The 22395-nt window shown below is 41.6% G+C and overlaps 1 protein-coding gene across 3 annotated transcripts in view; it reads left to right on the forward strand.

Moving 5' to 3' along the window:
• The window catches only part of cep290 (centrosomal protein 290), a 45649-nt gene that overhangs the window by 12265 nt on the left and 10989 nt on the right, over nt 1-22395 (forward strand). For all 3 annotated transcript variants that reach the window (XM_063911981.1, XM_063911988.1, XM_063911996.1), the window contains 23 exons: nt 446-555; nt 1476-1551; nt 1714-1847; nt 3378-3542; nt 6326-6475; nt 6565-6680; nt 6756-6858; nt 8180-8410; nt 9601-9774; nt 9879-9990; nt 11983-12188; nt 12343-12494; nt 13372-13483; nt 14018-14473; nt 14556-14720; nt 14843-14950; nt 15042-15176; nt 15260-15529; nt 16600-16707; nt 17206-17405; nt 20291-20504; nt 21200-21337; nt 22094-22315. In XM_063911981.1, coding sequence (XP_063768051.1) covers nt 446-555; nt 1476-1551; nt 1714-1847; nt 3378-3542; nt 6326-6475; nt 6565-6680; nt 6756-6858; nt 8180-8410; nt 9601-9774; nt 9879-9990; nt 11983-12188; nt 12343-12494; nt 13372-13483; nt 14018-14473; nt 14556-14720; nt 14843-14950; nt 15042-15176; nt 15260-15529; nt 16600-16707; nt 17206-17405; nt 20291-20504; nt 21200-21337; nt 22094-22315 — 3857 coding nt within the window. The remainder of the gene's footprint in view (nt 1-445; nt 556-1475; nt 1552-1713; nt 1848-3377; nt 3543-6325; nt 6476-6564; nt 6681-6755; nt 6859-8179; nt 8411-9600; nt 9775-9878; nt 9991-11982; nt 12189-12342; nt 12495-13371; nt 13484-14017; nt 14474-14555; nt 14721-14842; nt 14951-15041; nt 15177-15259; nt 15530-16599; nt 16708-17205; nt 17406-20290; nt 20505-21199; nt 21338-22093; nt 22316-22395) is intronic.

Here is a 22395-nt window from a genome sequence, read left to right on the forward strand (position 1 = left end):
AGTGTGGGGGGTTTCTATTTGTCTGATCTCTAGTTTCTGGAGTGCAAGTGATTGCAATTCATGATTTTTCCTAAGCATCTTGGGAAAAATACCCAGTATAAGTTTAGAAAAGAACATCCTTTATTCATTAATCTGCAAAGTATGTGTATGAAACATTTTCTTTGAAACCATTGTAGTGTGTCTCATCATGATGTGGCTTTATTTGCACATGATTTCAACCTTAAATGTGTTAAAATATGACATTATTTAATATTTGGATAGATTAGAAAGAGCTCGAGGGAGGACATGACTCAAAATGATGGTAAATAAAACCAGAACAATCTACAAAACAACCAACCAGTCTTTAAGAGGTTGTTTCCCCCTTCTTAAAAGTGATAAACAGATTGATTCTATGCACACATTGCACTGTTTCTAAAGTGTAAGTAACACTCGGTTCTTTCTATAGGCGTCCCGGGGTCCAGCCTGCTGCAGGAGGAGGACTCCCGGTCCAGCAGGAGTGAACAGCTGCCTCTCAAACCGAGCAGCACTCGCTCAGATGAAGAGATCAGACACAAAGTAAGCCTGGAACCAATCACGTCGTTTCTCACATGTCAAATTCAGTCAAGCCCACGTGCTTTTAAAGAGAAGCTATTTCCTGCTAAAGGGTTAATTCAGCGTTGGAGCTAATGGCTTTCCCACAGAACTATAGGTTGTCATTTTATCCACAACTGTTTGTATTTAGCATTTCATTTTATCTGATCATCAGTTATCCAGGGTGGTCTGCTCTATATCAAGAATGTCAGAAGGACGCCATGAAATGAAATGATTACACGCTTATTTACATATCTTACTTTCAATCGTAAAGAAAGCAACACGGCATATTGTGTTGAGTACTGACAAAAAACATCACAAGTAAATGTAGCAGAATGGAAAAATACATTTAATCCATGCCCTTTGTATTAAGTCAGATTCTAAAAACACGATTATTAAAAAAAAAATGCAGATTTCCCCCCTAAAATGTTAAAGTGATGCCAGGAAACAATCTCTCTGCTGGTCAGAAAGGGTTTAATGAGTCCAGAGATATGGAGATGGAGTCAGATGTCTGGTCAGACGGCAGAGACAGCTTACAGAGGATAAATAGGGGATGGATGTCCGGTGGGTCTGCCGGGGGACGAGTGGCAGGCAGCAGGCTGACACTGAGACTGAGATTTCTGATCCTTTCTTTTACTCTCCTTTTTTCTGGAGAGGAAGTAAAGAAACCTCTGGATTTATTTGTTGTTTGAGGTGCAATATGTGACTCAGCAGCTTTAAGACATGAAGACACTATTATTTTCAGCTTTGGTCTAATGCAGGCTTTTCACCTGAAAGTGGGCGGGGCTTAATTTTGACGTTAGCGCCTCATACTATATTTTTATTTTTCAGGAAAAAAAAACACGTGTTGCACCTTCAGCTATAAAGGTTTTCTTTGTTAGCCTTTGACAAACCGTTATTTGCAGAATGAGTACCTAGAAAAGGAACTGAGCAACAAGGAGAGAGAGCTAAAACTCCAGAAGACGCAGTTCAACATGAAGCGTAAGTACACATGGACATTAACACTGTACACCTGTCTCTCAACCCTTAATAGAAGAGAATAATGTCCTGTAGTTAGTGCAGCTTTTCACAACATACGACTTTTATTTTAAAGAAATGCATCAGTGTCACAGATGTGGTTTTGTGCTTTGTTTTAACCCATAGTTGAAGAGCTGTCAAAAGAGAAAGGAGACCTGGAGGCTGCGCTGAGAGACGTCCTCCAAGCAATGAGGAATAATCGAGAGAACGCTCCTTCTGAAGCTGCCATCGACATCTCTGGTCTGGAGAAGTTAGCTAAGGTTTGTCTCCCATCTCAAGCCACACACGGACTACTTGCTCCATGGTTTTGATCCTACTATCTTTATAACTGCATTTAGAATACAGGTTTATTTAAGTCACTAAAAATCAAGAGTTGTTTTGCAGGAGTGTCCTTCTCGAATAGAACATAAAACATGGACGTTACAAAAAAACATCGAGCAATCATGTCTTGATTTTTCCCCATCAATCTGTTTTGAATCATACAGTTGTGGAGCAGAGCCACAGAGTACATCCTGAGCAGGTCTCCTTGCCTAAGATGTAAGATGCTTAAGAAAAGAAAAATCTACTTCTCACACACGCCCCAATGTTCTTGGATTCCCATTTAAAGCCGACTAAAAACAAAAGGCTTATTTTGTTGGTCAACAAAACAGAATTTAGAAAACAATTGAAAGGTGCTTTTGCAATGAGATGAAGAAGATGAAGTGATGCTAGGAGAAAAAGATGTTGCAGTGTGAGATAAAAGCACCAGTGTTACTTTGAGTGTGAATTTAGATCATATTGCGTAGCCAGATGCATTCAAAATGCTCCTAAATTACTAAGGTTTTAGACCGTGATCACGTGATTGTCCGTGAGTAGTTTCCAGTCTCAGTTTGAGCTGTGATTTAATCTGCTACGCTGAAAACAATGGGCTTTATTCCTGCTCGATGTCTTGCTGTTTGTGTCAGTTGATGAGGCAGATGGCTTGTCACATAGCAACTTACCAAACAAAAAGAAAGGTTGAGAGTTGTCACACTTTCCAGGGATTGTGCTCTGGAATCATCCGGCATTTAAAAGACTTAAAGTAAGTAGAATTTGAGAGAGGAGGATGATGCTTTTTTTTACACTACTGGGCTCAGCATCAGACATAATGAGCAGAGGAGGAAGTAGGGCTGCGGTTGTGGCATGACTTTTTTTTTTCCAAGTTTATTTATATAGCACCTTTCAGCACGACGCAATTCAAAGTGCTTTACATAAATGAAAGACATTATTAAGCAAAGATTAAAAAACCCAAAACATGAATAAAAGTTACAGTGATAAAAAGAAAAGTCTTCAGCCTGGATTCAAAAGCTCCTGCAGACAGAGTTTGTTCCAAATAGTTGGAATATAATAACTGAACGCTGCTTCTCCATGTTTAGGAGAATATATCCTAAACAAGTAGTTTTAATTTAGTCTATAAAACACCGTGTGTATGCCTGGACTTTTCTGCAGAACCACAATAATCAATTTAGATATTTTTGACATATTTGGCCAAAATATGGCTCTTACTGCAAATGGAACATTGCTACTGTCCATATTGTGATTTCTAAGAGTACTACCTGCAAGGATCATATGAAAAAGAACCTGATATATAGTAGAGTTAATGGTTTCCTGACTGTTAGCAGTGATTAAGTGATGGCAGATGTTCAATAAAGAGATTATCGGTTGGCCCATTACACTGAAAGATAAGCAACATCTCAAATAATCATTTTTTAAAATGTTTTTTTGGGTTTGTTTCCATGTCCTTTTGACTTTGCCCGCTCCACATATCACAGGTTATGGATGTCAGCAACGTGAGCGGGCAGCCTGAGTCCGCCCACAACCTCGCGTCCCAAATCCAGCAGCTGTTGGGGAGAAATGAAGAACTGAGGCAGGAGTTGAAGTTGGCCCGGGAGGAAGCAACCGGCCGTTTCAGTCAGCTCGCTGGAGCCAAAGAAAAGGTACAGCCATATTTTGATATGTCAAGATAAAGAGGGATGCTGTTGACTGATAATGACAAACAACATGATAGTTGTTTTTTTATGATTATCCATCCATCCCATTCTCATGACACGATATCTCAGGAATGCATCGAGGGAATTTCTTCAAATCTTTGGCACAAACACTCACTTGGACTCAAGGGTGGACTGATAAGAGTTTTGCGTTCAAATGTCAAGGTCGCTGTGTCCTCAGAAAACACGGCTTTGGCTAAAACCTAATCCTTTGACGATGCCGAAACGTCTTATAGGATAAAGCCACGACATTTTGTTAGGACCTTAGGGTAAACCGTCCCTCGACTTGAGGCGGTATTTCCAATTTTAATCCTGATCCATTCACTTTTCTATCTAATCTTCCTGGAGGCAAAATGCGATACCTCAGGAAACCCTCGAGGGACTTTCTTCAAATTTGGCACAATCGTCCAGTGGACTCGAGCATGAACAGATTAATAATGCTGGTCAAAGTTAGGACATGCATTGTGGGAAACGACTACGGGAAGATTTATTCAACTTAGTTGATTTTGATGGTTGAATTAACTTGGTAACGAGGAGAATTTCCCCCAAATTTCTACCAGAGAAAAACTGTAAAGTGATGACTTGTGGGCCGGACGTGGCCGTGCACTGCAATTTGACCGGTTGGCTGAGGCTTCAAACTGTTAGGCAGGGATTCAAACCTTAGTCCTGATCCATGAACTTCTCTATCTAATCCCTCTGGAGGGGAAATGCGATACCTCAGGGAAGATTCGAGGGAAATTCTTAACATTTGGCACAAGTGTTCAGTAGACTGAGGCGTAAACTGAATAGAGTTTGGGGGTCAAAGTCGTTGAAACCTAACATCCATCCCATTCGTGGAATTGCTCCATATTTGGATCAGGTTGTTAATTATTGTTAATTATGACAATTCACACAAATGTTCTATAGTTTGAAACGATGACGTTCAAATACGATTGTTCGGCAGGGTTTCCAATTGTGATCATGACCCATGACCGTATCCATCTAATCCTTGAGGAGGCAAAATGCAATATCCCAGGAACCACTTGAGGGAATTTCTTGACATTTGGCCCAAACGTCCGGTAGACTCAAGTATGAACTGATTTAGATTTGGATGATTGAAGGTCGAAGTCAGTGTAACTTAAACTCCATCCCATCCTTGAGAAGGCATGTTGGAATCGCTTCAGATTTGAGTCATCCACTAAATGAATTATTAGACATTGGTGGTTACGGTCAGTTTGAGAACTCAGTAGCTGTCTTTCACAATTTCACACAAATGTCTAAATGGATAAAACCAATGACTTTAAGGTCAGACATTAACGTAAACTGCAACCAATTTCCAATTTCTTTAAATGCAAAATGCGATATGTCAGGGAAGCCTTGAAGCAAATTCCTTAAAATTTGACTCAAACGTCCAGTGGACTCAAGCCTTTTTGGGGTTAAAGTTGTTGTGAATTCCTTTTCGTGTGAACGTGGAATTCTCATGTAACGCATTATGGGAGTTTCTTCAAATTTGGGGAAAATGTACTCTCTACGGAAATATCAGTGGTTCAAATTTTATGTTTGGAAGTCAGAGTCACTTTGTCCTTCCAAAACATGTTCTTGGCCCTAACTCAGGAATTCACTTTCCCACAAATGTCTGATTGGATCAAATAATAAAACTCTGCGTTAACTAACATCCATCCCACTGTTCAAAAGCCAAATCTCAGGACGTGCATTGTGGGAATTTCTTCAGATTTGGGTCAAACGTCTACTGTGTGAATGATTAGGATTTGTTGCTCCAGCTCACTGTTACTTCAGAAAACATGTTTTTAGCCAGGATAAATTTCCCTTATTATGGTCATTTGACACACATGTCTAATAGAATAAAACATTAAAGTCAAGACATGTTAGACAGGCATTGATTTCACTGCGACTTGCCTGGTGGGTTGCGTTTATAGTCCTTCTTTTGGCAGAAAACAAAGCAGTATTGTCCAATTGTTTGGCCTCACATTTAAATATTAATAATTATGGTTTGCTCAAAGTCAGGAGGATAATAAACCATTTTTAATTCAGGCAAACTCCCAATATTTACTGCCGTGTTATTTACAAATAGACGCAGTAAATGTCTTGATATGACAGTAGTTAACAAGCCAAATTTACATCGTGAGAGAGGTTTATAGAGAATGGTGGCGATGCCTGGGATTCCTTTTCTCTCTGAAAGTATGACTGGAATATTTCCTCCAACCGAAATTCTCCTCTTACTTCCAACATGTGTGGCTCGTGCAAGAGAGGAGATAAACAACTTTTCAGCGGTGTGTTCACATTCATTATTCAAACGGATGAAGGACGGCTCCCTGAGGACAGCCAGGAACTTGCTTCTTGGATTTGTTATTCGAGAAGACAGCCTTGTTTCAGATTGAATCATTTCTCTGAAGGCAGATCTCCCAACTCATCTCCCAAGTCCTCCAGTTTTATTCTGCTACTCCTCTTTGTTGTTTGTGTGTTTCCATTCCTAGACCTTTTTATTACATTGTTTGTTTCATTTTGCTCTCTATGAATCTGTTTATTTGTTGCATCTGTTTCACATTATCTTTGTTAGAACATACCCTGGTTCCAGAGTTAACCTTATAAACATCTCCCTATAATGCCTTTAGTTCCCGTACAGAAGACAGACTGTGCGTCCGGATCAATCCGGTTCAGAAGTAAAGAATTTGACGACCTTTTCAGTCACGCTGAAGTCACTGCCTTTCATTTTCTCGCTCTGTGCTTGTCAGGTGAGCCGGCTGGAAGGTGAGATGGAATTGTTAAGGAGGTCTGCTGGCGGGGGAGCTATCCTTCAACCCCTGACCCTCCCCGAGGACCTGGGGCCCGGGAGCACAGCGGTCATCAGTTCCCTAAACGAGTACGCTGTTCGACTCCTGCAGGTCAGTCCCACTGTCTTCTGAAGGGAAAAGCTGTAAATCAACAATATGTGTCCTCTATAAATCAAACCTTTATGTTACATATTAACTAGGAGCTCAAAAACAAGGAGGAGACCCTGGAGAAACTCACAGGAATGCTGGAGGAATACAAAGAGAAGTTTTCGGTTGTCAGCCACCAACAGGGGCTCCTCTATAAAGACTACCTCAGGTTGGTTCACAGATTAGTTTCTCAGAGGTTGGTTTGTACGTGCAACATTAAATATTGTTCTGTGTTTTTGATCAGTGAAAAGACAGAGTGGCAAAAGGAGAAAGAAACATTTGCAGAGGTGAAGAACAAGCTGGAGGAGCAGAAGCAGGTGGACGCTGTTAAAATCCAGGATTTCAACGTAAGTCAGACAGGGAAATGTTACTGCATATTGTTGCAAGATGGTCTTCATTTTTGTAGCAGACTGTCCCCAAGCGCTTTACATTTGCCTCTCATTAACCCACACAAAGACACATGTACACCCCGATGTTCAAAGATGGGTAATTCTCAGAACTTCAATATGGGACGAGATGTTATCTAGATGTTTTATATCCCTGTTGCTGCGTGTCAGTCCAACTTCTTCTCCTCACTTAATAAATGTGAAACACACGAGGGACTACTCACTCCGTCTTGTAGTTTAAAATATGAGCGAGTCCCTAGAGAGAGTGTGAGGCCTCCCAGCGAGAAGGACAGAGGTTTTGAACCGTCGGTGTCTGCACATGTTGGAGATAATGTCACACACATGTTTTGAGTGATTAAACTTTGTAAACAAAATGGTAATCGATGGCTTTGATACCAGGAATTGCAGGCCCAAGGATGCTGGAACAGCTAAATTAAAATAACAAAATTCATATAAAACCTAAGAACACATGTGTCTTATTTGACCAGCATAGTGATACAATGATGCATTGATTTTGACATGACATGAAAGCTTTTCAACTTTTTTGGGACTTTTCATCAGAAAAAATGCAGGATACTGATTAAAATATTCCAAAAGAAAGGGACAAGCTTTAAAACACAATTAAAAACAATTGTGCCTTTTGGTCCTTTGCAGAAATACAATGCTGCATTGACTTTGAGTCACTTTTAAACAAATATTTATAAATATAAGATGTCCGTATGTGTTTTAAACTATTCATAAAGAAAAGAGAAACAACTATAATAAAATAACGTGGCGCGTTATCTTTTATCAACAAAAGAAGCTGAAGTATTTATATTAAAATCTAATTAAAACATGTGTGTCTTATTTGTTGGCAATGGTTATACAATGTCCAATGGATTTTGAACCATCGAGTCACATGTCATGGAGGAAATTGAAAAGAAATGAGACTAAAATAGCCGAATATTAATAATAAAATGTGTATTAAATACAAAAAAACCCTTAAATTCATCTAAAACTGTATTTCCATTCAAGTATTCATATTAAAAACAAAAGCACTAATATCTAATTTAAAAAAAGGTGTGTCTTATTGTCAGGGTAACTGTACAATGCTGCATTTTTAAATACATTTGACTTGATTTGACAAATAGCTGTGAAATGTACCAGACAGTGGGTAGTCCTATTTTTCCAGTATTGCCATACAACGCTGCTTTGATGTTGACTGTATTCGATTATCTTCTTTGCTTCACTGCTGGGTTTCCCCCCCAAAAAGAAATCCATCCTACTTCCTTTCACCCCTCAGGAGCTGCTGGACACCCTTCAAAAGGACCCAGAGGAAATCAGGAGACAGTTGAGCGAAGCGTCCCGAAGGTCGACGCTCCTGAAGGTCAACGAGAAGAAACTAACGCGCCGCTACACCACGCTGCTGGAGCAGGAGCAGCACCTCCGCAAGGAGAACGGCAGGCTGAAGGACGAGAGCAGCCTCATGCAGGCCTCCGTCACCCAGAGGATGGGCTACCTGCAGAGATACAAGGTAGAGAAAGATAACGTTTTTATCCATGTGTCATTTCTAGGGTAATAAAGTAAAAAGGTGTCCAACAGCTCTCAAAGATTTCATCAGGAGTCCTTTTTAATGGCTTGTCTTTGACTCCAAATTAATTGGAAGTATTAAGATGTATGAAGCTATTAAGGCAAACATGGACCAAAACATATGTGAATTTCTCCCAGATTGCCAAATACTATAATTTCTTTGGCGAGACACAGCGGGGAGGGAAACTGTTTTTCCATGCACTGGTCAAATTTGAGAGAAGGGGCTGTTTGGATTTCATAACATGTCTTCTCCCATACTAGTGAAAAGAAAACACCTGAAGGGTTGGTGTTTTAATCTGTGTACTTGATAGGTGGATATATTTTAAATTCAACATAAGTTATTCGTCTCTTTACAAATGTTTTCAGAAAAATAATGGAAGTAATCAATCCATCAATAGGGAAAAGTTTCATGGTAATATAAAGTACATTAGGTAGAGATGTGAAGTTTATTCCCTATAGTCACTTATATTAACACACACCTTTAAAGGCTGTTTTCTCACAGTGACTGTTTACTCATGATTAGCCACGTGAGCAGCCAATAGATCTGATGTTAGTAGTAGTTTTGTTCTTATATCACTCGCTGAACATGTTCGATCTAATAGGTCTACCGAATAGGTATCCAAATTCCCTCTTGTCTGAATGTTCGATTCTGTCCCGAAATTGAATGCAAATTAGAAAGTGTATGACAATAGAAAGCCCTATTCGCATATTCAAATGTCAGAGAACATGTAATACAACAATCATTCGTTTTAATGTTGAAAACTGAAACTGAGATTTCTGAATTACATCCTTGGTTTCACTCTCCTTTTTTCTGGAGAGGAAGTAAAGAAACCGGAGCTCTGGGTTTATTTGTTGTTTGAGCGGCAATATCTGACTCGGGAGCTTTAAGACGTGAAGGAACCATTATTCTCCGCTTCGCTCTGATGCAGGATTCCCTCCTGAAAGTGGGCGGGGCCGTAATTCTGACCGGAAGCGACGTTAGCGCCTCATGCTATGGTGTTCTATCTACCGGTTACATTTATTTCCGTTATTACCTGTAGTGTCTCCCTTTTAAATGTCCCCAGTTAAAGTTATATCTGTAATATCAACACCATACAATCCTCTACAGCAGCTCTGTCTTCGGTTTTGTTTCAGGAAATGGCTGCTTATAAGATAGCAGCATTACAAAAGGCCTTGGATGACAATGTTCCCTCATCAGAGCTGGAGAAGGCCAACAAGCAGTACACGGAGCTAACGGTCAAATACAGAGACGTGCTGCAGAGAGACAGCCGCCTCATCCAGAGGACCAGCACCCTGGAACATTTGGAGGTAATACTACACACACACCTTCTCTAAACCTCCACTATACACTTTTTGATTTGTAACTGTTAACCGTATACTTAACATGCCGTATTGTTTGTGTCGTCTCTCAGGGTGAGAATGAGTCTTTTCGGGAGCAGATCTCAGCCGTGAACAAAGAGCTGGAGATCACGAAGGAGAAACTGAACACTTTGGAGCAAGCGTGGGACAACGTCAATACTATAGGTATACAATGGAGAGAGGTGGAAGAAGTACTCAGATCTGATTAGAAAAGGATTGGAGCCATGTGACTTTTTTTGGGTTATTAGATTATTCAAGTCGGAATTCTGAAAAAAACCGAAACGTTTAGACAAACCTTAAAGAGAAATGTACACGTGGCCCTAATCCTCTGTATCGTTAATGGAAGTAGTAACTCTAAAGTGTACAATTACAGTTATTATTGCTTTGTATTTTGTGTACATTTTTATTCCGACATGTGTATCTTCTACTTTTTTAATGCTATTTTATTTCTATTGAGAAGTTTACATTTTGAATTGTTTGTGTCTAGTCTTTTGATTTCTCTAATGTAGAATGACTTGTCTTTATGCTGCTGCAACGCAACACAAATCCCAAATTAGGATCAATAAAGTACTTATCTATCCACCCATCCATCCATCCACCCACCCATCCATCCACCCATCCACCCATCCACCCATCCATCCATCCATCCATCCATCCATCCACCCATCCATCCACCCATCCACCCACCCATCCACCCATCCACCCACCCATCCATCCATCCATCCATCCATCCATCCACCCATCCATCCACCCATCCACCCACCCACCCATCCATCCATCCATCCATCCGTCCATCCACCCACCCATCCATCTATCTATCCATCTTTCTATCCATCTATCCATCCACCCACCCACCCATCCATCCATCCATCCACCCATCCACCCATCCATCCATCCATCCACCCACCCATCCATCCACCCACCCATCCATCCATCCATCCACCCATCCATCCATCCATCCATCCATCCATCCATCCATCCATCCATCCATCCACCCACCCATCCATCCATCCACCCACCCACCCATCCTCCACCCATCCACCCACCCACCCACCCACCCATCCACCCATCCACCCATCCATCCATCCATCCATCCATCCATTCATCCGTCCGTCCGTCCGTCTGTCAAAATCAAAATCAAAATTCTGAAAAAAGTCTCAGTTAATGTATTTACTCAGAATACTGAGATTATCAGAAACAAAATAGAATTATTTCCAAAAAATAAATCACCAAATATGACTGATTATAATTAGTTCTGTGGTTGCCTTCTCAAAGCCAGTAAACAGTTTCGTTCAGTACCGTGTTATAAAACCAGGCTTCAAAGTACCTACTGCATTCTGGGACTCACTGCAATTAGGTTCTGATTAAAATTATATCAACACAGCATAAATCAACATGACGGGTGCCACTATAGGACTTCTTTTTTTTTAATAAGCTTCGTTCTCTCCATGGGTTTTATAAACATAAAAGGTGCAGGGATGTGGACACACCGCTAGACTCAGCCTTGGGCTAAGGTGCCGTTGTTTACATCTCTTCATTGCGGCCTGTCTTCATGATACCTTTACTTTGATTGCTTCATATGATTTAGTCTGTGGCTAGCACTGTCAACACATGCCTGTCTTAATAAACAGCCTTTTTAATTGAGATAAATGTCATTGTGATTAGTATCAATGATGGCTACAATCAAAAGACTTGTATTTAAAAAACAATGATCTGCTTAGAGTTGGTACGGCCATAGATTTGGACATCTGGCAATAAAATAGATCCAAGAGAGAGAGGAAATGAGTATGAAACCATTTCAGTTCATTACTTGTTTTATTGCTTTTATACAAAACTTGAACCGATGATTAACCAGAGAGTTAGTCTAGTTGTGGATTCCAACTGTGTATCACATTCTTACCCTAATTGTGTATTTAAATCTAAAAAAATGATCTGCTAAGAACTGGTATGGCCATAGCTTTGTTTTAACCTGTGTTTCACCGAGTTCAAACCAGGACATCTGGCAAAAAATAGACCCAAAAGAGAGAGGAAATGTGTGTGAAATCCATATTTGATCACTTTTATACAACACTTGAAACCATCAGGGTTAACCTAGTTTGTGGATTCCAACTTTATACAAAATTCTGGCCCTTAATTGTGTTTTCCCCTTAACACCAGGAGGGGAAACCAGCATGGATAAGGCGGACAAGGCGCTGGCCAACAAAGAGATGGTATCAGCCGCGAGGCGCATCACCACTCTGGAGATGAAGGAGTTGAACGAGAGGCAGAGAGCCGAGCATGCCCACAAAATGTACGAACACATGAGAAAGTCCCTCAAGCAAGTGGAGGAACGCAACTCGGAGTTGGAGTCCAAGTTTGCCGAGGTACGTGGCCAAGGAAAACGACGCAGAGCACGTTCACGACTCCAGGAACGGCAATCAAACTCAGTCTGAGCCAGATTCTCACCCGTTACGGTCATTTTCCCCCAACATTATCATCTGATCTTGTCACGCAACGTTGCCTCTGTTTTTTCTCCAGTTGACCAAGATGAATGTGGAGGCCCAGAGGGTGGAGCGCGAGCTGAGAGACGAGCTGGCAGACAGCGTCAGTCGAGCTGCGAGCGACGCCGACAGAGCCAGGGTCTGCGAGCTGGAGAAGGCCGAGGCGGAGCTCCGCATCGAGGTTTCTAAGTATGTGTGACACTGTCCCACCCTTAAGATTGATGATTTATCCTCTTATCATGAAGGATATGTTTTCTTACAGATTACTCTCACTATCCTTTAATGGCTTTGGAAATAAATGTTGTTTTTTAAGGTCAAAGTAATCAAGAACTCCGGTCCTCAGAAGCACTTCTCTGTTCTGCTTGAGCTTCTCTTTGCTTTGTTTTATAATTTGGTCACGCTGTTGCTTATAATGTGCACAATTTACACTCCTTCTACCTTCAAAACATCACTGCTGGAATGAAATCAAGTACATTTACTCAAGTATTGTACTTCTTTGAGGTACTTTAATGTTACTTTATTCTATTCCATCACATTTTGGACTCCTTCATTCTTTCTCCACTATGTTTTTCTGGCTGCTTTAGTCACTTTATAGATGATTAGCTAATATAAAAGATCAATCAGCTAATAATCAAACATTGACATAAAATCAAAGGGTCCAGCATCAGAATCAGAATCGGTTTTATTGTCACGTTGGTTTACACATACGAGGAATTTTTTTGGTATATTTGGGGCATACAAAGACACAGAAAGAAGAATAGTTAGCAAAACTAAAAATAGGAATATTCTAACAGTATAACATATAAACAATATTTACATATATATAATATAATAGTATTTAAATACAAAGTCATTCAAATAAGCTTCATTTTAAGAGCTGTCATAATAAGTACTATCCAGTAACTCAATGAAGATATATAAATATGATGCTGAAATTGGCCATTTATACTTTGGGTTCTGAAGAATATTTTGACGCCAGTTTCTTTGTACTCTAAGTGAGTGCTTCTTCCACCACTGCAAAAATATAAAAGTGGTCATTTAATGTGTTAATGATTTTGTTGCCCAGGCTGCAGGAGGTGTCAGATGTGGCCGTGATGCAGGTGTCTGCTCTGCAGGCCCGACAGCAGAGCAGAGAGAATGAAGTAGAAGCTCTGAGGAGACAGATTCAGGACTACCAGGTATGTCATGTTCTCTGGTTTAGTTAATCATAATGATATTTTATGGTTGCTCGTTATGTTCGGAGCTTTTATGAGGCTGATAAACTCCGGTAAACGGTCTGATCCACAATTAAATCAAATGGGATTTTGATTTGAGGTACTGCGCAGTGTGAGAATTCATCTCAGGTTTCTTAAAGGTGACTTTATTTGAGTCATTTTTGTTATTTTAAACAGATTCAGAAAAATGTTCAGACGTTTGCTTTAATAAAATACAGAAAAAAACATAGTTAAGTTATGGTTGCTTTCACATGTTCAATGCTCTGTCAGGATGAAACATTTTGAATTCAATCTAATGGATATTGCAATTGCTATATACATTATGATATTGAAAGGAGTGATTATTCCTATTTTTCTATTAAAATGTTTTACATTGTGTTGGATGTTTTGGCCGTTCTGCGTTTTATTTTAATTTTTATAATTCAAATAGATATATAGAGATATATATATATAGAAATGCTTTTAGCGTGTCTTCACGGTGTCCTCTCTGTCCCTCAGTCACAGTCCGATGAGAAGGCCCTGATAGCGAAGCTGCACCAGCACATCGTGGCTCTGCAGCTGAGCGAGTCGGCTGCTCTGTCTAAGCTGGAGGCCGCCACATCCCGCCTCCAGCAGCTGGAGGCCCACAAGCTGCGCGCCGAGCAGCGGCTGGACGGCAGCGAGCGCACCCTGTTCCTCGCCCGGCAGGAGAGCAGAAACCGCTCCAAGCACCTACGTCAGACCATCCAGGCGCTACGAAGGCAGTTCGCCGGAGCGATACCTCTCCCCCAGCAGGAGAAGTTCTCAGTGGCCATGTTCAGCCTTCAGGAGGACAGGGCCACAGCTCAGGAGGAGAGGAGGAAGGCGGAGGAGGAGAGGAAGAGGGCGGAGGGCAGGGCGGAGGAACTGGAGCTGAGACTTCGAGGCCTGGAGGAGCTCATCGCTACACTGAAGGACGTGAAAGGAGCCCAGAAGGTCAGTGTCGTCGATCGGCAGATGTATATATCTTTCCCACAGACAATCTGGATTTGCTGGAAAACACTTTCACTTCCAACAGGTCACTGAGTGGCACAAGAAGATGGAGGACGCTCGTCTGCAGGAGCTGAGGAAAGGCAGGGAGCTGGCGGTACAGAAGGAGGAGATCAGGTACCTGAAGAAGCTGGTGGAGGAGCAGGAGCGAAACATCCGCTCGCTGGAGGAGGACGTTGTGCAGCAACACAGGGTGAGACACTTCTACACTTCCCTGCCTCACTTCTTAAGATGCTTTTAACTAGGGAAGGGTGTCAGTATATTTGTTGTATTCAATAAATATGTCAAGGTTATCTCTCTATTGGCCATGATTAGCTTCAGGAAGAACACCAGCTGTCACATGATCAGCGAGAGGTGGAGCTGGAGCGCCAACTGGAGCAGTACGAGAAACACCAGAGTGAAATACTAAGCAGTACGGAAAAGGTAAACTATATTTGAGAGATTAAATAAATCCGTCAAACATGATTATACACTGTGTTGCTATGGACAATAACTATATTTGTTATGCTTTCAGTATGAGTATGGTCCAGGATCTCTACCAGACCAGAGTCTTCCTCTCGCTCACCAGCTGGAGTTTGCTTTGGGTAAAGTCAGAGAGCATGTCCGCACAATATTGGACACACAGGCCACCTGCAAAAATCTGGATGAGGTATTCCAATCAGTCCCTATTTGTGCAATCAGTATTCCTCATGAATAAAAAGCAGAGTCTGAATTATAAGTCTTTTAATGCAGAAGCTGAAGGAGAAAGAAGCAGCTCTGTGGAAGGCAGAGCAGAACATCGTTTCCAGAGACAGAGTGATCAACGAGCTGCGTCTCCGGCTGCCGGCTGCGGCCAACAGAGAGCGGCTGCTCGCTGACCTGGCCAAGCACGAGGAGGGCCAGCCGGACAGTCAGCGCACGCTGAAGCTGGCCCACCAGACCATCAAAGACCTCCAGGGAAGGCTGGACAAAAAGGAGGAGGTGCTGAAGAAATACCAGAAGCAGTTAACTCAAGCCAGAAAGGTGCAGTGATTTATTTTATATGCTTTTAAAGGGGCTTTTTTTGCAAAAGAGTGAGAAAAAGAAGAAGTCGTGGATCGTCAGGCTTTGTATCATCCTTGTATATTAACCAATATTGTGTAACAACTTTTAGAAGGTAATTCAAACTCAAGCAGATTTAGAAAAATGCTCTCCAATTATTTTTTAAAAAAGGGACTTTAAGAAAGTAATTTTCTCAGCCCTGATTTTCTGAGACAGATTGTTCCAGATCATCGGGACCCTGCCTGAAGGTGCTCTGGCTCTTTAGTTTCAGCCTGCCAATGATAGATACAAATCATTTCAACAATCCACTCCATTGGCAATCGGATATTATCAATGCAAAGCGGAACCAGTGAAAGCATCCTCCTTCATTTAGAAATTCCTCTCACCATCCAAGTGCATTTACAAACATTAGAAATGTGACCGGTCTTTTGTCATTTGAGATAAAAGTAACTTATCGACTCAATCGTGCATATGTTATTGCTTTATAAAAGAGCATATGACATTGTTAAATAAAGTTTTACTGTGGTAGACTGAAAGAGTGATAGTAGAAAATATCATATAGATGTTCAAGGAGTGGTTGAATATCTGGTTTGACTTGTGATTTACTCACTTAGCGGTTTTAAATAGCCATGAAAAGCCTAAAAGTAGGAATTAAAATGTCTACTTAAACTTCCCGAAAACGAGTGTGAAAAGGTAATATCCTGAGTCATGTGATAAATTGTCTAGATGAGCCCGTCTGTAGTCTTTGGTTTGGCGTATACAGAATTTCAGCCGAGTAAAATAGTGTGTGTGTCATTTAAAGTTAGGACAGGTAGTATTTTTGGATGATTATCTAAGATGGGAATAACTAGCTGTTGCTTAAAACCTTAAAACACTGCCAGAGTAGACACCAGGATTCCTTGAAAGAGGTTTCAGCTGTTTCCACTGAACTATTCTGCCCCGTAGATGCTGGCCACTTCTTATTATGGCCTCTTCTCTCAAGAAAGGTGCTTTGGATTTAAGAATGACACTTATTCAAAGTGCTTCATCTAACTTCACCGTATCCATCACAGGACCAGGAGGAGCTGATCAACAGACACCAGGAGGAGATGAGGATGTTGCATGAGAAGCTGGATGCACAGACGGACACCTCTCTCGACCGTTTCAAGCAGACAGCGATGGTATCCACGTCTAACCTTTGAAACGTTTTCCAGCCTAAATATATCTGTATTTTAAGCCACAACAGATGGAGCATGTCTAGTCCTTTACATCAGCAATGATTATCTCGTTTAAATAGACTTGAAGGAGTCTGCGCTTCTTCACAAACCATCCCCCTAGCTCCTCATCCCTTCCTCTTTATACATCCATCCATACTGATGTTAGTTAGCATGAATACGGTGGATATCTCAGCAACTCAACACCTACTGCAGGCGTCTGTTACAGAACTCACAAAAATATCACTATTCTGTTGATAGTTTTCTAGATATAAACTTCAATTCTAGCAAAAGATGTGTTTACTTTGCACCTTTATGTATCTCTAGGCAGATTTCACTCATTACCAGTGTTTAATGGGATAAATCCTGAGAGTAATTAAGATGTTCCACCATCAGTCCATGTTCTGATTGGTTTGAAGCAGCGTGAAGTGTTTTTAATATTGCGTCCTCCCTTTCTGTGTCCAGGAGTTGATGAAGAAGCCCACCCTCAGGGTTCCAACCAACAAGCACCTGGAGCATGTGGCAGAGCTTGAGCAGACGGTCGCCGAGCAGGACTTCTCGCTGGCCTCCGTCACCGAGAAGTTGAGGCTGGCCAACGCCGAGCTGGAGCGGCAGAGGAGCGCCATGGAAACACTGGCTAAGAAACACGCTGAGGAGACGTCAAAGTGATTATCCCTTTTATTAAAAACCTTTCTCTGTGATCAGCTGTGGAGATTATATTCAGACAGAATCAGATTCTACTTTGGTTAGTGATTAAATGATTGATGAAGGCAATTATTACCAGCAGCAGGGTCTTGATCAGGTTCAGTTTTGCAAACCCATAACTACCAGCAATTATCTCCAAAAGTATCAGTTGTGAATAAGACACGTGACCCGATCTGTAGTTAACTCACAGGCTGCTACAAAGTGTGGGGTTTTTAAATCTGAAGTCTCGTCAAATTTAACAGCATTTATTAATGCAATATGATAAGTCTACACTCGGCCGAGGTGCTCTCCTACTTCACTGGTCCACAGTCCCCTTCCGAGTGGTTATCTGTCTACAGCTGCGTAGGAAGAATCTCTCGTTACCAAACATTTTAACATCTCTGTTTTGGTTGCGTTCGTTGACGTAGACGTAACACATCTCTCATTATACTTTGTTACACAATTCTTCTGATGTTTGTTGGAAAAATGACATAATCAAACACATAATGATAGTTGATATCGTAGCGCCGATGAGTGGGAGTTGGAGGCGGTGTGTTGAGTGAGTAACTCCACGCGTCATTCTCCATATACTCACATATACAATTAGCTACATGCTACTGTGAAGCTAAAAACAAATAACAACCGGAACTCCAGGGTGTCGCCCATCATCCGGTCCGTGAGGCCACACTAAAACAGTGAATTATGTCCCTTAAAACTATGGCACAATATATTGATTATTATCAAAACAGTCAGTGGTCTTTGTCATGTTATTTCCCTAAAATATTCATCATGAATTTGCAGTATTTTGTACCAACCCAGCCTCCAAACTCCTAAGCTTTCCTAACCTTATCTGCTTCAAAGAGCTTTAGTTTCAGCCTGGTTTAAACTTGCTTCTCTGTCAGAAATAATAGCAAAATTCTAATAAGAATATGGCAGGTCTTGACCCTTCCCTGAACCGATACAACCGCCTAATGTGAGAAATTACAAACATACAGACGCACAGAGACTCCTTTTTGTTCTTAGTCACATTACACTAAAGCCCAGTTTAATAAAGGCTAATTACAGTGAAGTTAGAAGTGTGAAAAGCCCGAGCAGCACCTGTAAGCACTTTGGTAATCGCTGTCGGACCCAGGATTACATCCCAGAAACAAAGGCCCAATAGTACATGAACAGTCCCTGTCAGGTCAGCAGGTCAGCAGTCTCTACCAAAGGTACCATTTAAAGCCTGACTCACTGAACCACCTTTCTGAGCAGATGGCCTTGAATAACTCCCAAACCCATATCTCATGGGTTTCCTATCTGTACGCAACAACACATCTCCTTGTTGGCTTTCTAAATGAATCACTCATACATGTTTCTGCAAGAGAGGGAACGAGCTGTCACTGTCAGACAGTTTGGAATAACATGATTTAACAACCTAACGTGATTTAATGGGCGGTTGAAAAAAGGTTCATAGTTTAGTTTTTTTTTAAAGAGTCAATGAGAGGATACTTTTAAGAGTTCAGCCGGTCATTGGTGCCAGCCGAGGACGCTCCACATGAAAAGCAAATAATAATTTAATGCAGCTCTATTCAATACTTTACTCTCGATGCACAGGGTGACTCAGCATTTTCTCAACTCCCAATAAAAGGTAAACAATTATGACGGGTTTATTGTAAAATTGCATCAGGTTTAGAAATGTAGGATGTCATAATAACTTACAGCTCAGAGGGTAATTCATCATAGTTCATGCACAGTTTACACACACACACACATACACTCAGAAACACTTGACCTCTGACTAATTACAGCATCGTCTGTTTAAAACTGGCCAAAGAGTGGAAACATTTATGGACCAAATCAAATGCGAAACATGGCATTTAATCTGACTGTAACCGTACAGCGCTTAATGGTTCAGTTTCCCCGGGGAAGATGTCCCAGTATAAAAGCTAAAGATGTTCTTACTGCTGTTAGACTGGGAATTTAATCACTGATGTATAATTTGTCTATGCTTGCTGCAGGCCAACATAGAATAAATGTTGGTTAGGCGTGTTCCCCTTGAGGTGATTTTAAGGATTATCAGCACACAACCAGACAGGAGTCCCAGTACAGGAGCAAAGCAATAAAGATCTGTAAACGAGGGAGAAGAGTCACCCACAAATGTCAATTATCAGGTTAAGAGTGCCCTATATTTAGAATACTTCCTTGCTGGCAGACAACCTGTCCATGCACTGAAAGCACTTATCCAAGATCTCTTCAAAGCCACCACACTTATTTGACAGAACAGTGTAAAGGAGTTAATATCTTAACTGCCGTTTTGTTATTCCTGTCAGTTTCTCCAAACTGGAGGGCGTTGGTTTTAATTTCTTTAATAATGACTCGACCCCACATTAGTTAAAGAACACAAGAGACACATGGTCAATAGAAAATGCTGATTAGAGTCAGAGGAGGTTGACGTGGATAAAAGTAGTCCTACATAAAACAAAGAGGACATATTCTTCTGATTTTCAGGTTCATATTTGTATTTAGTGCCTCTACTGGGACATGTCTCCATGCTTTAACGTTCAAAAAGCTCTTTATCTTTCTCATGCTGCCCCTCTTTTCACCCTCTGTCTGAAACCAGAGCCCAGTCTGCTCTAATTGGTTAGCTGGCCGACTCTGTTGTGATTGATTTACCGCTTATAGATGCCTATCAGGTACAATGTGTTGGAGCGCTAGCCAGTAGAAGGGCGAGTTTTTAGGGATTTTAGCCTTTGCAGACCATTTACATGCACACACACCTATATAACACACTACAGGAAAGGGAAAACCCTAAGAAGCATATTAGCGCCTCTTTAAAACCTTTGTTCCCTTTTTAAGACAAACTAACAGCGGTGATTTGTTGCAGGCTGGAGGAGCATCATGCGGCCCAGATGAAGGCTCTGAGCGGTGACAGCGAGGATCAGACGAACCAGATCGCCCAGATGGGGAAGGAGATGACCTACCTCCAAACCGAGCTGGCAGCACAGAAGGAGGCCAACGTCCGCTCCCCCAGCAACACCATGAAGAACCTGGTGGACCGGCTGAAGGCGCAGCTCAGCCAGAAAGAGAAGCAACTCAAGGTGTTTGTCTTGTCGCATACATTCACTTCATGGGTGTATGAAAAGAACAGGGTTAGATCTTAAAAATACCAGAATCCGGGCCCTGAGAGTGTACACACTTGCATTTTCCTCAAGCCCTGCCTCCAATTGGATTTAAGGCAGTGTCAGGTCCGGTCTCAGCTCAGATTAGAAGTTCAGGTTCAGGGGTTTAATGTGCTCTTCTGCAAATCAGGGGATTACCCACACCCTGCCGTAAACTGGTCTAAGTGTCCTTGGGGAAATTAACTAACCCCGTTTTTCAGCACCCTTGAACTTCCTGAGGGCTTGGTTTAATCCTGTTGCTATAGAATGAGGAACTCCTGCTTCCTCTTATCTGATGCACTGGTAGCATGACCTGGATGTGTTCCTGCTCTTCACCCGGTGTAGGCTGGTACTGAAACATGAATTAAGTCTGAATAAACACTACCTTTCAGCACCGGGACTAATACAAGCTTTAAATGATTTGATTATGTCTCAGTACTGCAGCCAAGTTCTGTTATGTCTCACCACATACAGCAGAGGATGTTCCTTATCGAGTTGATACCCAAAAATGAGCGTGAGAGAGGAAGTATTCCATGAAGAAGTGGATGATGCATCTGCCGTGAAAGGACGTGTGATCACTGCACTCATCGTGTTCATCCTATCTGCCGTCTCTCTGCTCTGTGTTGTTTCTCCAGGCTCTCAGCAAAGCTCTGCTGGAGCTGCGAGCGGAGATGACGTCTGCGGCCGAGCAGCAGGTCATTGCCGGCGCTGCTCAGAGAGAGGAGAGCCTCAATGTACAGATGCTGGTGGACAGACACACCAAAGACCTCAAGGTGGGACCCTGTTATTATAATGACACACACGGAACTGACACAAAGAAAGCTTGGGAAGCCAGTTCTGATTATATATCCAATAAAGCAACAGAATATAATCTACTTTATCCCCAGTAAAGACATCTAGTCGATATACATATTGATATATTCGCTGGTATTAATAAAATGACTATAGCCTTTCCAATACCGCCTTGTGTTAGTCGGTTTCTCAATAATTTGCTACTATCCCCATGGCGCTCAGCAGAGTGCCAATCTGCGTGTGTTGGAGCCATTAAAGGGTAATTGAGTCTGACCGACTAAGGGGGACAATTATTTCCAAATTGGTCCAGTATTGAGGAAAAAAGGATGCATTATAGTTGGAAGAATTACTGTAATTGTTAAAAACAGATCACAAGTTCAAAGTGTAATTGATAATAAGGTTCTTATTGGACCCTGTCATGTTTAGCTAATGCTACTATTCGCTCATTTTAGCCTTTGCAGACCATTTACATGCACTAAAACTTATATAAAACACTACAGGACAGAGAAAACCCATAAAGCATTGAAGTTTATTTTACAGGGATTCATATTTTGGCTCAAAAGATAGATAGTCGTTCTCAAAGGTTCGATCCCCAGCCCCATGTCGTTCTAAATTAACCTCTGAAGCCTTTGTGTGAATGACTGAATGTTCACTTCTATAAGTAAAGGGCTTTGAGAGTTTACCAAGACGCTTTATAAAGTCCATTCCATTTACATTCCATTCTCTTTTTGACAAAGGTGCGGGTGCAAGAACTTAATGAAGAACTTCAATCAGCAAAGGATATTGCAAAGGCAGCCAGAGGCCGGGAGAACAGCCTGAAAGAGGAAGCGGACGGCCTGAACCAGGAGCTGCAGAGGAGCCTGAAAGCCCAGAGACGCCTGCAGGCTGAGAGGGAGGAGAAGGAGCATGAGATCCAGGAGCTGAAGCAGCAAGCCAAAAGGTTCAGCACCGCCCTGCAGGTTAGCGGCTCTGAGGGAGTTCTTAAAAACACACAGAGCACCTGATTTATAAGAAAGCAAGCAGCTCAGTTTGAATCTGA

This window comes from Eleginops maclovinus, chromosome 2 (genome assembly GCF_036324505.1).
Source record: "Eleginops maclovinus isolate JMC-PN-2008 ecotype Puerto Natales chromosome 2, JC_Emac_rtc_rv5, whole genome shotgun sequence".
Lineage (NCBI taxonomy): Eukaryota > Metazoa > Chordata > Actinopteri > Perciformes > Eleginopidae > Eleginops > Eleginops maclovinus.